Consider the following 15,641-nt stretch of genomic DNA (forward strand, 5'->3'; position numbering starts at 1 on the left):
AGAGAGAGAGAGAGGGGGGGAAGGGAGAGAGAGAGAGGGGGGAAGGGAGAGAGAGAGAGGGGAAGGGAGAGAGAGAGAGGGGAAGGGAGAGAGAGAGATTTTTATACAACCAATCGATTAGTTGAAAAAAATAAATCGGGTAACTAATCGATTACGAAAATAATCGTTAGCTGCAGCCCTAATGCTCACTTATTGTACTGTATCTGTGGAGGAGCAGCATTGTTATCCTATGACAGGAAATGTTGGCACTGCAGAACACCCCCTCCCCCCCACTCCTCATCTCTATAACATAGGTGGAGGGGCTGTTCTGTAGTCCTCAGAGAAAACTGAGAACATTGCTAACTGGTAAAAGCCAGCAGAGAGCACAGGATCAGCTCATTAAATTGTTGGCAGAAGCAACAAGTATTTTATTTTTTTGCACTTGGTACAGATATAACAAAACACTTTCCATTAAATATTTAACAAGCAAGAAGGGTGCAAATAAGAGAAATTAATTGTCAAATACGCTTTAAAGTAGAACTCCGGGTAAAGATTTTCTTAACCCTTGCATTGGGGCTGCCCCCGCACTGCAAGGGTTAAGAGCTCATTTTTGCCTAGGGTCAAAAATAATAAAGTAATACTCACCTGATCCTTGGAGCCAGCTTGCTCTTAGACTGGTGCCTGTAGCTTATCTCCCCCTCCGCTGCAGCATCATGTTCTATACACTACGTATAGGATGTGAGGACGCCGAGGGACATACCATTGCTGCAGCGGAGTAGGAGGCAGGCTGGAGGGAGCGCTGTCACAGCCAGTCAGTAAAATCAATTTCTCGGAGTACATCAGAGGACACAAGGAGTTCATTCTGGGAACCAATGGGGGAGGGGGTGATGGTGGCAGCATAACCCTCTGGTCCCAGAATGCACTCCCTGCATCCTGAGTTTGTAAGATCCCCCGCTTGTATAAATCATGGATCCAACTGTTTGAACTTTTGTATTTATTGTTGGATAACATTCAACATGCAGAAAGTGCACAGGTGACAAGTATGTAATATGATCTGCGGTGTTTGCTGGGGGTGACAAGACAACATATGAAGCTCTGACTCGGCAGCAAAGTGTCCCTCCTGGAAACAACTATAAAGTGTCAGCAGCTACAAGACAATACATCAGCACTTGATAAAGGCAGATACCCATACAGACCCGTCTCCCCCCACCATATTTGACCCTGGCAGACCCTTCTCTCTCGCACCCACCATCATATCTAACCCTGGCAGTTCGCAGCCCCCCTCCTTACCTGGTTAAAATCAATGACAGAAGTCCTGTCTACCGTGCTCGGCCCGCCCCTCTGTCCCGTTTACCTTTGCCCTACTTCCCTCCCCCTCACTACAGCCCCGCCCCTCTTCTCTCCCCTTGCCCTGCTTTACAATAAGCTCAAGTGCGGTGCACAATTTCGTCCCCCGGAGAATGTATTACGCTACATACGTTCCGGGGTCAAGGAATGTTAATTTGCCCTTGCTGTGGTTTTATAAAGTCACTTCTGTACCTGGCTGGAATAACAGTTCACACTGTAAGACTCTGCTCATTATTCAGCAGAGCAACATGTACCCGTACAACAGAGAACAGCTTCTATCTTAAAAATAAAAAAGCGAGAAGCTGATTGGTTGCAATGCACAGCGGCTCAGGATCTGTAAATTCCCCTCATCATCGCAATATGATTGGAGTGAATCGGCCCTCAGCCATGTTAAAGCCACAGAACACACAAAACATATTTAGATGTGAGAAGGTTGCGAAGGATTAGAAACCATGTCCGGTTTTAGATTCCCTCTGTGTCCCACAGTGGAGATTTCGGTCTTCTTCCTGTTCGGTCAGACACCCCTCACCTGGACAGGAAGTGAGGTGTAACCTCCCTCATGGGGGCAAGGAAAACAATAATAATAATCTTGCAGAACGTTATAAATTCGCTCTTATTGCTTCCTAAATCCTGGTAGGAGGGATTTGTCCCTTTACCTCCTGTTCTGACCCCAAATAGACGGGAGATTTTACCATAGTAACTGTTCTGTCTCATTCACAGACATCCCAACCTGCAAAACCTTATTTCAGGGAGGTTCCCGTCTCATTTCAGGGAGGTGGCCTTTCTGTTTTTTGGGGTTTTTTTTACAGCGGCCGTCGTCAGAATATAAAAGAAATTATATATATATATCTATATAGATATATCTATATAGATATACATACATACATACAGACACATATACACACACACACACACACACACACACACACACAGTAAAATAAAATCCATATACCAATATGCGCGGGGAAGCAGTGTTGGACGTTTGGCGCCCCTGTTGCCAATGGCGCCCTGTGCTCGCCATGGCAACAGGGGCGAGGGGGCGCAGCCAGACTGGCCCTGGCTACGCCCCCTCTTAGCTGCGCCTGAGGCGAGTGCCTCACTCGCCCCATGGTAGCTACAGCCCTGCCCTTAGTCTACATTTACACTTCTGCAATTTTCACGTGGTACATTTGCTATGCAGAGTATGTGCAGACTCGATCAAAGCATAACACACATCATAATGTGTGCTGTGGTGCATTGCTACTCATTGTAAATGATACCCCAACACACATCTACCGCGCACTACAACACACTGATACTAATGCTCTGTCGGTGCTCATTGCAGTGCTCTGTGTTTTAAAAGAAATAATTTTGTGTGCATTTTTACTTGGTGTCTAAGATTATGTGTAACGTATAAAGCAAAGGAAACAAAAACTGTTTTGATGATAGATGATGAGGGAATTTGAGCACAAGATAGCAAGGTAAAAATACCAGATGGCAAGATGATTGAAGCAAACCCAACTAGCCACCAGTGGGATGCATAAACAGTGCTAGATGTAGACACCACATTCGGTATGTACATTAGGGTGGCTAGACATCAGGAAGTAATAAAGGTCTTCAGACACCAGGAAGTAAGAAACATGTTAGTAGCCACCATATTGGGTTGATACATAAAGGTCTCTAGACATCAGGAAGTATGTAACATGTTAGTAGACAGTGACACCATGTTGTGTTTATACACGAAGGTCTGGAGACACCAGGAAGTAATTAGCATGTTAGTAGTAGGGTTGCCACCTGTCCAGGATTCACCCGGACAGTCCAGGTTTTGAATGCTGTGTTCGGGTTTCATGGCAGCAGAAACCCGGACACAAGATGTCAGGCAGACAGGGGCAACCAGAATTAAGATAGTGGCTACTGGCCCCCCACTGAAAGTAGTCTTAACTGTGATACTTGCATATGAATGGGTGGCACAATTTACATATGAATAAGCCATACACGAAGGTCTTGAGACATCAGGAAGTATGTAACAAGTTAGTAGAAACCATATGGGGTTCATACATGAAGCTCTGGAGACATCAGGAACTATGTAACAAGTTAGTAGACACCATATGGGGTTCATACACGAAGGTCTGGAGACATCAGGAACTATGTAACAAGTTAGTAGACACCATATGGGGTTCATACATGAAGCTCAGGAGACATCAGAAACTATGTAACAAGTTAGTAGACACCATATCGGGCTCATGCATGAAGGTCTGGAGACATCAGAAAGTATGTATCATGTTAGTAGACACTAGATTGGGTTCGTACATAAAGGTCTCGAGACATCAGGAAGTATGTAGCATGCTAGTAGAAACCATATTGGACTCATACATGAATGTCTCTAGACATGGAATATGTTAGCTGCAAGGCTGTGGGACCGCAACCTACAAAGATATTAGATATAAGATATCCAAACAGAGTCTTAAAGTTAGGATCTACAGGACAGAAGAAAATTCCAGAGCAAGTGACCTTGGGAGCAAATTGGGGAATCTTCCTGAACATTATTATTGATGTTGCATATTAATCAACGCGTGTTAGTATGTTAAAACATAACATAACGCTCTCTGGGGAGCGTGAGTTAGGGCAAATACATTTATATTTAAGCAATTAAGTATTAATTACTACATTTGTGATTTAATTAGTACTGATTATTTGATTATTATAACTAGAAACACAGCTACTCACTAATTGTTAGTTGAATTATTTATTCTCAGTATTATTATTATTCCCGTACCTTGTAACTTTATTGTTTGGTAAAGTATGATTTATAAATATTGAATTATTTATTTATTTGTTGCTTTCAATTTCAATAAATATATTGATATAGTGACAGTAACTCAATTATTTATTTTAGAGCATTTTTTTTTTTTAATTGTATGATATTTACTAGTTGTTGATATTTATTAGTTGTTTACATCATCCAATAAATAGGTCACGTATTTACAGATATCATGCACTTTAAAGTGTATATTATAAGATAAGAACAGACATGCTTATTTAATATTATTTTTGGCCACAAAAATTTTCCACTTTATAAACAGCTGAAAAAATGGCCAATTAGGGAATTTGAATCTGATTTTCTTCTCTTAGTGTTATGTATTTCTGTTACAATTATAAAGCTGCCTTCCTTTATGTTTCTTCAGTCTTGCATCCTTTATTTCTTTGCAGTCATATTCTTTTCAAATTATCCCGAGCTCCCTAATCTCCTCCCAGGATCCTAATGATGAAGTCAGTAATAGGATTGGGGGTATTAATTTGGGACAGTAATGCCAGCTGCAGGCTTGTGTGGCTTATGGATGAGGGGTGACCTTGCGGGTTGGCCAGCCTGCGCTAGCTTTGATCTGATCTCTGGGGAGCGTGAGTTGGCTTGTCACAGAGCGGCGCAGTCCCTCTGTGGGGCGCTGATCGTCCCCTGGAAACCGTGAGGACACCATGGCAGGGGCCCTGGATGCCGTACTGGCCAGAGTCAAAGATGTGTGCAAGAGGAATGGGCTGCTTATTCTTTCTGTACTGTCTGTTATTGTGGGATGTCTTTTGGGATTCTTCCTCAGGACAAAGAGGCTCTCTGAGCAGGTCAGTAGCGTGTTTTCATAGTTGTGGACATCCTAGCGGCTGAGCTAGCGTATCTGAGAGCATCTCGTGCAGTGCTGTTGCACAAGTCCGTGAAGCTTTAGATCATCAGTTTTTACATGTTTTCCCAAGTATATGTAAACCCAATCACTAAAATCTCATAAAAGATTTAACATGTTAATGTAAATTCAAAAGTAATTTCCAATATGTTTAAGTTTGCAGCTTTAATTGAAAAAACTCCCTTGTGTTCTTGCCACGATGGTCCTCACATAGGAACCTCCTGTTATAGTGTGACAAAGCTCTCTTGCTGTCTTCCATATGGGCTCTTGTGTTGCCAAATAGGCTTCTGATGGAAACCACAAGTGGCTGTTTCAGCACACATTAGGCATAGTCCTCTGTTGTCATCATCAGGAAACACTTCCATAGAAATGCCATGCAGCCATTATTGTAATGACTGTACATTGCTGTATATCTGTTAATGTAGAGGGAGAGATAAAGATGGGGTTTAAAATTCACATACATATTGACTTAAAACAATCTTGGAAACCACAGGTGAGGCTGCATATTCATAATATGCACCAGGACGTGCAAAGATGAATTTGCACCTTTGCTGCAAACTATTTTGTGCATTTTGGGATGGGGGAGGGGCCTGGCCTGTTCTCTACATACTCCATGAGCCAGGTTGTCTCGGGGTTCTGCATTAAAGGGTTTAGAGCAATGCTACAGGTATGGTAGACATGGTAAGTATGGTAAGTATGGTACACCTTATGGTGCATACTATGAAGCCTCATGTTTAATTAACGGTAAGCTCCAAAAAGAGTATAATGTATTTACAGCACATATATGGAGTTATTATTGCAGACTTTACCATATATTAACTTTGTATATGAATTCCACATTTTTATTGGCTTGCTTTTACATAATTTTTGTTGCTGTACTAAATGTAGAGATTACTAGTTAGCCACTAGAGGGACCTCAGCACAATGACTCTTGTATACTAGAGATGAGCCTGGGCATGGTGCAAACCCAGTTCGCTCAAAGTGAAGTACACTCAAAACTGTGACCACCACTCCCCCCTTCTGGGCCCTATCAGTGGCGGCAATTGCCACCCCTTTGTGACTTATAGCTGCTGGGCAGGCAATGTGCCTCTCCCAACTGATTGGGTTGGGAGGAGGGGGTGGCAGTTACAGTTTTGAGCGTGATTGGACAAGCTCAGGTGAATTGGGTTCACACCAAGCCCAGGCTTGTCACTATTGTGCACTATATGGCTTAAAGAAGAACTATGAGGTGAGTGCTTTTCACTCACCTCATAGTTCTAGCCGACCTGTGACAATGAAACTGTCACAGGTCGGCTTAGTAGATCAGGAGGTGAGTGAACACATACCAGCGTTCGCTCACCTCTCGATCCTGTCACGGCTCTCTGCCTTGACAGGGGAGGGGCTGGATTGCCCCCTCCCCACTCCGATCCGCCAGCGCTGACTGGCGGAAGGGACGGGGGAGGGGGTGGGTACAGCTGGCTCTGCCTCTAGATAGGCAGAGCCAGCTGCCAGTCACGCAGCTGGGCGGATCCAGACATAATTGTCGGGATCCGCTTCAGCTGCGGCGTCTCAGTATACCGCTAGCAGCAGCTCGCGGTATACTGCGGCGTCTCAGTATACCGTGAGCTACAGCTCGCGGTATACTGAGCCTAGGGTGACAGGAGGACGCTAGTTTGTGTCCTCCCGTTACCCTAAGGAGAACTATGGGGAAAAGCCTTAACCCCATAGTTCTCCTTTAAGTGTGTGTACACCTGACCATCACATCTCTATGAGCTTGTTGGACATCTCATTCCGATACCATGGGAATTCATATAAAGTTGCCCCCCGCCTTCTCCTTTCTACTATAACAGACTCCACTTCTCAGGGAAGGATTTCCACAAGAATGTGGAGTGTGCCTGTGCAAATTTGTCCCCATTCAGCCAAAAAGAGCATTTGAAAAGTGAAGTACTGATGTTGGATGAGAAGATGTGGCTTGGAATCAACATATCAATTCATCCAAAGGTGTTCAGTAGGGTTGAGGTCAGGACTGTGCACAGGCCTTTGGAGTTCCTCCAGACCAAACTGGTCAAACCATCTCTTAATGGAGCTGGCTTTTTGCACCTGAACTGTGGAGAGGTGTTCACATGTCACAATGTCAGAAAGCAATAGCTCACCGCTGGGCGCTGGCCATCCGATATGACAGCGCACCCTCGTCCGCCCCCCCCCCCCCTCACAGGGGGGGACACATGTTACATATCGCTGCGAACGTCGGAATGAGAGCAATAATTGTAGGGCTATCAATCACTGATAACACTAAACTGATGAGCGGTAAAAGCTTTTAAAGCGGGGGTGTGGCCACTAAAGGGTGTGGCCACTGAGGAGTGTGGTCACTGAAGGGCGCTGTAAAGCTTTCTCGCACAGGGCGCCTAAAGGCCTAAGGCCAGCCCTGCCGGTGACATCAGTGAGCTGGGGGTGAGAGGGAGATAGAGAGCAGGAGGTCTTGGGAGTCGCAGAGTGGACTTTTTGGATTATATTTATTTTTGGATTTCTATTGCTAGGGTATGTTAGGCAATGCTAGATAGCCACATATATTATTTTTACTGTAAAACTATGTTTTTATAGTTATTTAGCGAATCACAGACAACAATGCAACGATGTGTGACCCTAGTGGATTTTCTGTGCTGTTTCTTACAGGAGATTAGTTACTTCCAGTTTCCTGGGGAGCTCCTCATGCGGATGCTGAAAATGCTGATCCTGCCCCTTGTGGTATCAAGGTAAGAAGACACATTGTAGTCTTTTATATAACATGTTACATTTTTTTTTTTTTTTTTACACATCCTGTAGGGTTAAAAAAAAAGTATTCAATAATGCATTATATATATGGACATATACAGTAAGTAAAATAAAAAACAAGATGCCCTAGAGCAGGGGTAGGCAACTTTGGCCCCCCAGCTGTGGTGGAACTACAAGTCCCATGGTGCATTGCAAGTCTCTGATAGCCACAGCCACGGCACCCACAGACTAAAGCATGCTGGGATTTGTATCACCACAGCTGGAGGTCTGAAGATGCACACCCCTAGAGAGTCTCAACCTTATGAATGTAAAGAAGCATACGTCTGTGACTTGCAGCTAATGGAATTTCCAGCACAATTTTGCTGCTACCGTGTTTCCCCGAAAATAAGACCTATCGCTATCTTCAGGGATAAGACCTACCCCGAAAATAAGACCTAGTTCGGCGGTAGGGGGCGCACATGTACATGCATCCAAGCAGCCAGTTGGAGTGTAGCAAGGAGTGTAAAAATCAATGATACCGGTATGTGCAGCTTGTCTCCTGTCTGCACGATCGCAAAAAACTTTCTGGCCCCCGCATTCCTTACCTCTCTCACCCCCTCCTTACCTCTCTCACCCCCACAGCCAGGTACCGTACTGTGACAGTCACAATACTATTCTTTCACTCCAATTCTCAGTACATTACATACCGGTATCTCTGCTCTGTGTGACAGCAGTGTGCCTCAGCATATTTTATCATCTTCAATTAATTAGAGATGTTTTATAAAACAGTTTTATCTCTACCGTATTATTTAAATTATGGTAGAAAAAAGGTATGTGAGGGGATCCTCAATGGGGAAAGTATGCAGTCTATAATGTCCCCATTGAACATCCCCTCACATACTTTTTTTTTAACTATAATTTAAATAATAGAGATAAAACTGTTTTATAAAACATCTCTAATTAATTGATGATGATAAAATATGCTGTGGAGGCTGAGACACACTGCTGTCACACAGAGCAGAGATACCGGTACGTAATGTACTGTATAATACAGTACTGGAGAAGGGGAAAAAAATAAGACATCCCCTGAAAATAAGACCTAGTGTGTTTTTTTGGGGGGAAAAAAATATAAGACAGTATCTTATTTTCGGGGAAACACGGTATTAGATGGGGATAGTTTGCACATGTTTGCAGCTTCAGACAATTGGCTGGCAACAGCCACCTACGCTAAGAATGCAAAAAGAGAGAAAATTCCCCTTTCAGATAGTTGTCACCGATCCAGGTGTGCCCATCACAAAGTTTCTCCTCACCTCTAGTTCTATTTTGATTTCCCATCACTTTCTGATTCAGTAACAATAATCACTAGTACATAAAGTGACAGTAAATCTACCGAGCATGGACACAGGCTGCAATAAATACTGACAGGGGTTCTAAGCAGACGGACCTCCTATTTCATGGATGGTTGTCACAGGGACAGGAAGTGAGGGGAAATCTCCCCAACAGAGGCAAAGAAATAAAACCTTTCCATCCTATCTAAAACTAAAAGAAACATTTTGGCCGGAGTTGGACTCCTTGGACAGTAAAGCATAAATAAACAGAAAAATTATCCATCTATTATTTACTTCAATCTCCTAAGAAGTTGGGTAATATGCCGGGTCAGCTGCTAATGCAAGAATGTGTAATGTCTTTCAGATTTGGAAATAGGAAATCAGTAAAAACAGATTTATTGCCCCAGTCGCTGCCTGCGCAAATCCATTTTTGTTTTTTTGCTAATGCAACACTAGTGCTTTATACAAACAGATTATTTTCATCTGCGTGTGTCGCAATATAATGCCAGGGTGGTCAAAAAGCTTTCATAAGGAAAAATAAGCTGAGTAAACAAACTCAGTAAGCAAACGTATTTCCCTAAACTAAGAGCTTGTTGATTATATTTTAGAACTTTTATGCAAAAGTTGATTTAAAAAGAAATAAATAAATAATAATAATAAAAATATATATAACAGAGCTGTTTAACTCTCAGGACTGGATTTACAGAAGTACAAATCCTTCAGCAGTTAAAATAGCTTTTATACATGTATTTATTGTGTGTATTTAGCCAGAGTTCAGCTTTGAAAGTCAAATGAATCATATCATTTCAGTGTTTTGGAACCAGCTGTTACCTTCCATACTTTAATTTCATAATGTTGGCAGACCTTCTTTACATTAATTTCATAATGGTATCATCTGCTGTTTAAATAGACAGCATTGGAATGGATGTGGGAAAACAGAAAGCCAGGGATACCTTAATATTGCAGCAGAGAGTCACTAAGGGTCAGTTATAATCTCAGCGGCTATATGCATAAAATATAGACCGCAGACGCAGAGCTACCACATTTAGCAATATTTTGTTAGTCTTAATGGAGAAAAGAGCCTACACATGGTAGCAGCTTTGCCCCCCTCCCCATCCCTTCTATTGACATTAATAGGAATTGTAATGGGTTCAGAGAAGCCACTCCATCTCCATTTTCTGTATTGGCATGGCCCAGCTGCTTTAGACACCAACTGCCTACAAGTCCATCCTCCCTTGTGAACTGGCAGACAGGTTCACAACTTTTACCAATTGCACAACCTCCCTGGCTTTCTGCAGAAGCATAAGGGTTGTAGCTGGGCCCCTTGGGCATCCACCTGTCCCAAGGATCCTGCTTAGGTTGACCTTGTGGATGACCTGGCTTTGGTGGTGTGCCTTTTTCTCCATGTACACACATACATTCCATTGAATTCTGCAGTTATATAGACTAGAATCAGATAGATTAAGGAGTCTAGCTAGTTCACATGTTTGCTTAAAAATCATAAGATCCTCAGTCTTAGGCCCATGTTGGGGGACAGTGAATGGCATGATGCTGACTATACCTTCCTTTACACAAGGCATTCAAACTGCAGTGTGTCATGTAGATATAAACTGGTTTGTGGTATACATCAGTGTGGCTCAACTACCTGTCTATGAATTGGTTTTAAAGTATGGTCAGGCTTGGATATATGCATGGGTAACATTAGCTATGTCAGCAAGATGGTAGGAGGCGGTAGACTTTATGGCTTGTTCACCCAATGTGTAACATACTTCCTGTGTTGGATTTTAAATGGGCTGTGAATGGGCTATCAACGCATCTTAACACAAAACAAATAGTAACTGTGCCCTGCATTGTACAGAGAATTACATCTGTGTGTTGAGGTGCCCTACAGCTCTGTATGGGTTTTTGTACAATTATAGATGTAACTTGGATAGCCCCTGACAGTCTTTTTTGTACTTTGGCTGTCTCCTATGATACATAAGTTTCTTTAGCAGGGCTGTGTGTATAGACTTTTATGGAGTGTTACAAGCTGAATTATAGTCCTAATGAGGGAAATCGCTGGCAGGTAAGCTTTTATAGCAGAAAAGACTGCGTAAGTCTCTACAGTAAAAGCTTCTCTTCTGCTAGATGTACACAGAGCTGCACATGAGAGACTCAATATACTTAAAGGGTTTCTAAACCCTCCGTTTTTTTTTGCATATATCTACTGCTAGCAAGCAGTAGATACTGTATATGCAAAAAGTAAAAAAACCAAAACGCTTTAACAGTGGTTAGAACTTACCCCGTCTTTGCCGCGCGCTCCCATCCGAGAATAAGAAACTGATCGGGCGGCCGCAAAGCATCTTGGGGCGGTCACATGCGCAGTTCGGATTTTGGCCGGGAGACGAGGAGAGACACAAGGTAAGCCTATGGACGCGTGCACCCGCATGCAGTCTCCGTGGGATCGGAAGTGCCAGCAAGGACAGAGGAGTCAGCGCTGGATCGGACACCCGCCACAGCGCTGGAGAGAAGGCTGAAAAGAAGAGGAAGATCGGATTAAGAGACATCATTTAAGGTAAGTGCGGACATTAACATGGGGGGGGGAGGGGGTTGATTTTAATGTCACTTTAAGGTTGTTATATAGTGCCATCAATTTATGCAGCCCTTTACATAGTTGCACATTCACATTAGTCCCTGCCCTCAAGGAGGGACAATTTAAGGTTCCTATCTCATATAGGGCCAGTTTACCTACATGTCTTTGGAGTGCAGGAGGAAACCCACACAAGCACAGAGACTCCTTGCAGGTGGTACCCTGACCAGGATTTGAACCAAGCACCCCCAGTGCTGCAAGGCAGAAGTGCTAACCACTACACCGCTACATTCTTGGCTTGTGTGGTGCTGGGATAAATGTGCAGAGGTTATGTCATCCTGAACTGGGCAATCAAGATCAAAGACACAGAACCCGGTAGAAGAGGGGAGAAGATGCCAGCACAGACAAAGGAGCTCTGGATAAATCATTGCTGGAGAGATGGTAAATCTTACAGACTTTTGCTCTGCTTTAAAGGACACTTGTAATGAGATAAATTTGCAGGCTGCCTCTCCTTTTTGGAATGAAAGTTCCCTGTGTTGTTTCTGAATCAGAGATGTGCACAGATCTTGATGTGAATCTTGCCTTAATATTAAAAGTTACCAAATAGAAAAAGAAAATGAATACTTAAACTACATATATACCTTTACAAGAAAGAAACCAGCCAACCAGACCCTGCAATGAACACAGTTAATACCTGATAATGGAAGGCCTCATTCACACTTGGGCGTTATGTCTTGGTGTGTTGCTGCACACACGTTAACACTCAGTATTTCACACATCAAAGTGCACCGTGTTAATGCAGCCGACTCTTTTAGAAAATCAATCCAAAATCCAAGCCTGTGCAATTTTTAAATGTAGTGCTCCCCAAAACACGGAATGGGCGATGTGGTGCGTTGAAATGCAGGTCCGTCACCACTCATGCGGCGGGGTGCCAGTCTAAATGAATGACACTGCAACCCACCACAATTTAATGCAGTGCAAAGGTGTGAAGCCAGCCTCTGTTATAACATTGCCAATGATGAGTAACAATTTTGGTCAGCCTGCATCACTATACCTGCTGAGCTGTTTTCCCTGAGTCAGCTTTCATTGTAGTGTTGCATATGTGTTATGAAATGATTATTCCCTTTACTATGGAGAAAAGGGGGCACTCACTCAGGTGCAGAGATTTCCCACATCATAGAAAACCTCTGTGTGATAATGAGAACTTCCAGGGGAGAGTCATAATTATGCACAGGCGTTGGAGCATAGAGAGATCTTAGTGTGGAGGTCCCAGCTTGTCCTCAGTAAACCTCTTCAACCGCTTTTCTCAACCAGGGTGCCAGGGCACCCTGGGGTTCCTGCCTGCTTTGTCATGGGTGGCTTCATATTTTTACTAAATGGGGGGACCCTGATGTTATGGGGGCTTCTAATGTGAAGTGGGGGGGATTTCTGATGTGAAGGGGCTCCTGATGTGAATGGGGAGAAATTTTATTTTTTTTTTTTTTTTTTGGTTTGTTTAAAATACATGCCAGTCCCTTGTCTAGGATAAGGGTTTGGTATTGATTGTGGAGCGAGAGGAACTACACATGTTTTTTTACATTTACGTGATTTATATTTTTTATTTGGGTGCCTCAAGACTTGGCATACTTTTAAAAGGTGGCGTGAGTGTAAAAAAAGTTGAGAAACACTGCATTACAGTATCAGGGTCCATTTGCGCAAGACGCTACACTAATTGCACAGCGTCTGGTGTGCGGTGCCCCAGCACAGTGCCAATGCTCTGATTTAGTTTTTTTGTTAGAACTTTATTAAATTGTCACAAGTGACATTTCATTCAGTTCTATGGGCACACCGGAGTGCTAGATGGCTAAACCATTTTCGCATCCTGCTGCGCTGAAAAAAAATACAGCATGCCGTACTTTTTTTTCAGCACACACCACCGCTTTCCCATTGCAATGCAGCGGTGTGAACTGAGCCCATCTGTGACAAGGCAAATTGTCTTGTCTTGCGTTGGGGCTGCGCTGGAAACAACAGCCAGTACAGCTCCAACACAAATGGACTGAATGGACTCTCAAGGTTTGTAATTCACCTTCAGTGGGTAGTGATACAAACTAACTATGGCTGCAGGTAGTTGTATTAAACCAAGTCATCCAGCAGAGGGCAGCGGGACAAAAATGTACTGGAATATTGGTGCACAAGCGTCCGAAAAGTTGTAAACTTTTTGCAGCTGTGTTAGATAATGTAGAATATGGAGCGTGCATGAAAAGTGATGGTGAAGATCGCACAATGTAAATGGTATCTGCTCTAATTTTTTATAATCTTGTCTAGCCACCCTGCTTTAAGGAGTATCTATTTACATTTAGAAGCTATCAGACTGTAGTCAGTCTAATTCTGATTGATAGTTTGGCTTTTTCTTTTAAGCTCTGGTGATTGTTTACTTCTACCCGTTGCTGGGGAGTCCAGAAGCAAATAGCAAATGAGGAGCTAGACTGGTATCTTTCTTGCTGCTGGGGAGTGACCCTGGTAATAGTATGGGAAGATGCACAAATCCGAGTGAAGAATGTTTGTAATTCAATGGCCAACCACTAGGAGGATTATTGCCAGTGGTGCATGCTGGGAGAGGGTATAACTGTTCAGGAGTGACCTTGGGCTGCTGCCTGGGGGACGGATGTTGTGGATTGTCTGGTACTCCTAGGACGGCTTTTTAAGGAGTATAACCATGTGTTTGGACTGAGGTCTGGGACTTCGAACTAATGAGTTAAGCTTGGCAATGGAGATGCCATAGAGGAACTTCAGTATGCACAAGGAGCCTGGGAAGTGGGTCCTTTACTGAAGTATGGTGATCTCTTTTCAATGGATTGGTAGTTACAGCATCTAGTACCTTGCAGCCAGGAGCTAGACTACTGGGTTGGCTCGAAGGTTCTCTTTCTCTCTCTGTGAAAGCTGCAGATACTATGTTTCCTCAATTTGGAGTCTCCAACATCCTGGGTGTTCTGTACCCTAATCCTCTCTCCCAAAGTTGGTAAATCAAAGTTCATCAAGTATCAAAGCCTTAGTGTGGAAGCCAGTTTATTGGTCACCACTGGTGGGTCGGTAACTGCTTTTGGGGCAGCAATGGAACTGTGAACCCTAGACCAGCTAGGAGAGCCCAATTCATTCAGTGGTCAGTTCGGGGGGAGGCAAGAGCTCCAGAGCTGTTTTCCTGCATTAGGCTCACTTCACAAAATTTCTACACTAGTACTCTTTCACATGGGCGTCATGATGTACTGTTCCCCTGAAAAGCATCTGTGGTGGCAGCTTGCATGCATTTGATGGCTAATACTGCTTCCTAGATGCTTTTTTTCATCCCATTTTACATTGAAATACTGCGTTGCAACTGTATGCCAACTGCCTAGATACAGCGTAGTCCCAAATGTGAGATATAAAGTTAAAACTGCCGCTACAATGTGGATGGTCTTGAGTGTGCAGGTTGGCAATCAGAGCATGGTAAAAAATGTGGCTCACCCGCCTATTTTACTGCCCCTTGGCCACCTGTGTGTGAACCTAGCCTAAGACACTCTATTTTCAACCATTCATTTTATGCTATGTTAGGTATGCTAGCTTTATTATTGTTACTATTATGTCTTATTCTAAAAACTAGAACTTCATCCAACCCCTTAGTACCTCTCAAGTCTCGCTATTGGTGATCAGATTTAGGGACCAGATTGGTAGAATAGCCAATGCATTTCGGGGGTCCAGGACATAGGTATAGTACAAAGGAACATTGTGAATATACAGTATATAAAAACCATGGCTGCAATAAGATAAAAGCTTACTTAGTACAGCAAAAGGGAGAAGAGAACTAAAGAGTGAATCTCTCTGTCACTCTGCTCTTTCCTGCCATCAGGGTGCTCCATGCACTGCAGCACAATTGCATGTGCTGCTTCTCACTCCCCAAGTGTGAACTTTGCTGTACAGAGAGAGACTGATATTAGGTCAAATTCTGGTACTTCCACTGCTTACATTTAAAACAATACATTAAAGTGACACTAAATTTAGGAGTTAAATCTTAAAAATGCATTC

At 43.3% G+C, this 15,641-nt stretch overlaps 2 protein-coding genes across 5 annotated transcripts in view; one reads left to right on the plus strand and one right to left on the minus strand.

The window, feature by feature from the left end:
- The window catches only part of CPT2 (carnitine palmitoyltransferase 2), a 24,625-nt gene extending 9,372 nt beyond the window's left edge, over positions 1-15,253 (minus strand). The window contains exons 1-2 of one of the 2 annotated variants that reach the window (XM_018552482.1): positions 15,243-15,253; positions 14,660-14,661 (exon numbers count right to left, since the gene is read on the minus strand). The gene's annotated coding sequence lies outside the window, so the exon portion shown is untranslated. Of the gene's footprint in view, positions 1-624; positions 631-1,287; positions 1,316-14,659; positions 14,662-15,242 lie in introns of those variants that run through there. The other variant, XM_018552481.1, reaches the window with a different exon arrangement.
- The window catches only part of SLC1A7 (solute carrier family 1 member 7), a 58,303-nt gene continuing 47,441 nt past the window's right edge, over positions 4,780-15,641 (plus strand). For 2 of the 3 annotated variants that reach the window (XM_018552484.1, XM_018552485.1), the window contains exons 1-2: positions 4,780-4,920; positions 7,629-7,708. In XM_018552484.1, the coding sequence (XP_018407986.1) occupies positions 4,780-4,920; positions 7,629-7,708 (221 nt within the window). The remainder of the gene's footprint in view (positions 4,921-7,628; positions 7,709-15,641) is intronic. The other variant, XM_018552486.1, reaches the window with a different exon arrangement.

Source organism: Nanorana parkeri, unplaced genomic scaffold (assembly GCF_000935625.1).
Source record: "Nanorana parkeri isolate BGI_ZX_2015 unplaced genomic scaffold, ASM93562v1 scaffold89, whole genome shotgun sequence".
Lineage (NCBI taxonomy): Eukaryota > Metazoa > Chordata > Amphibia > Anura > Dicroglossidae > Nanorana > Nanorana parkeri.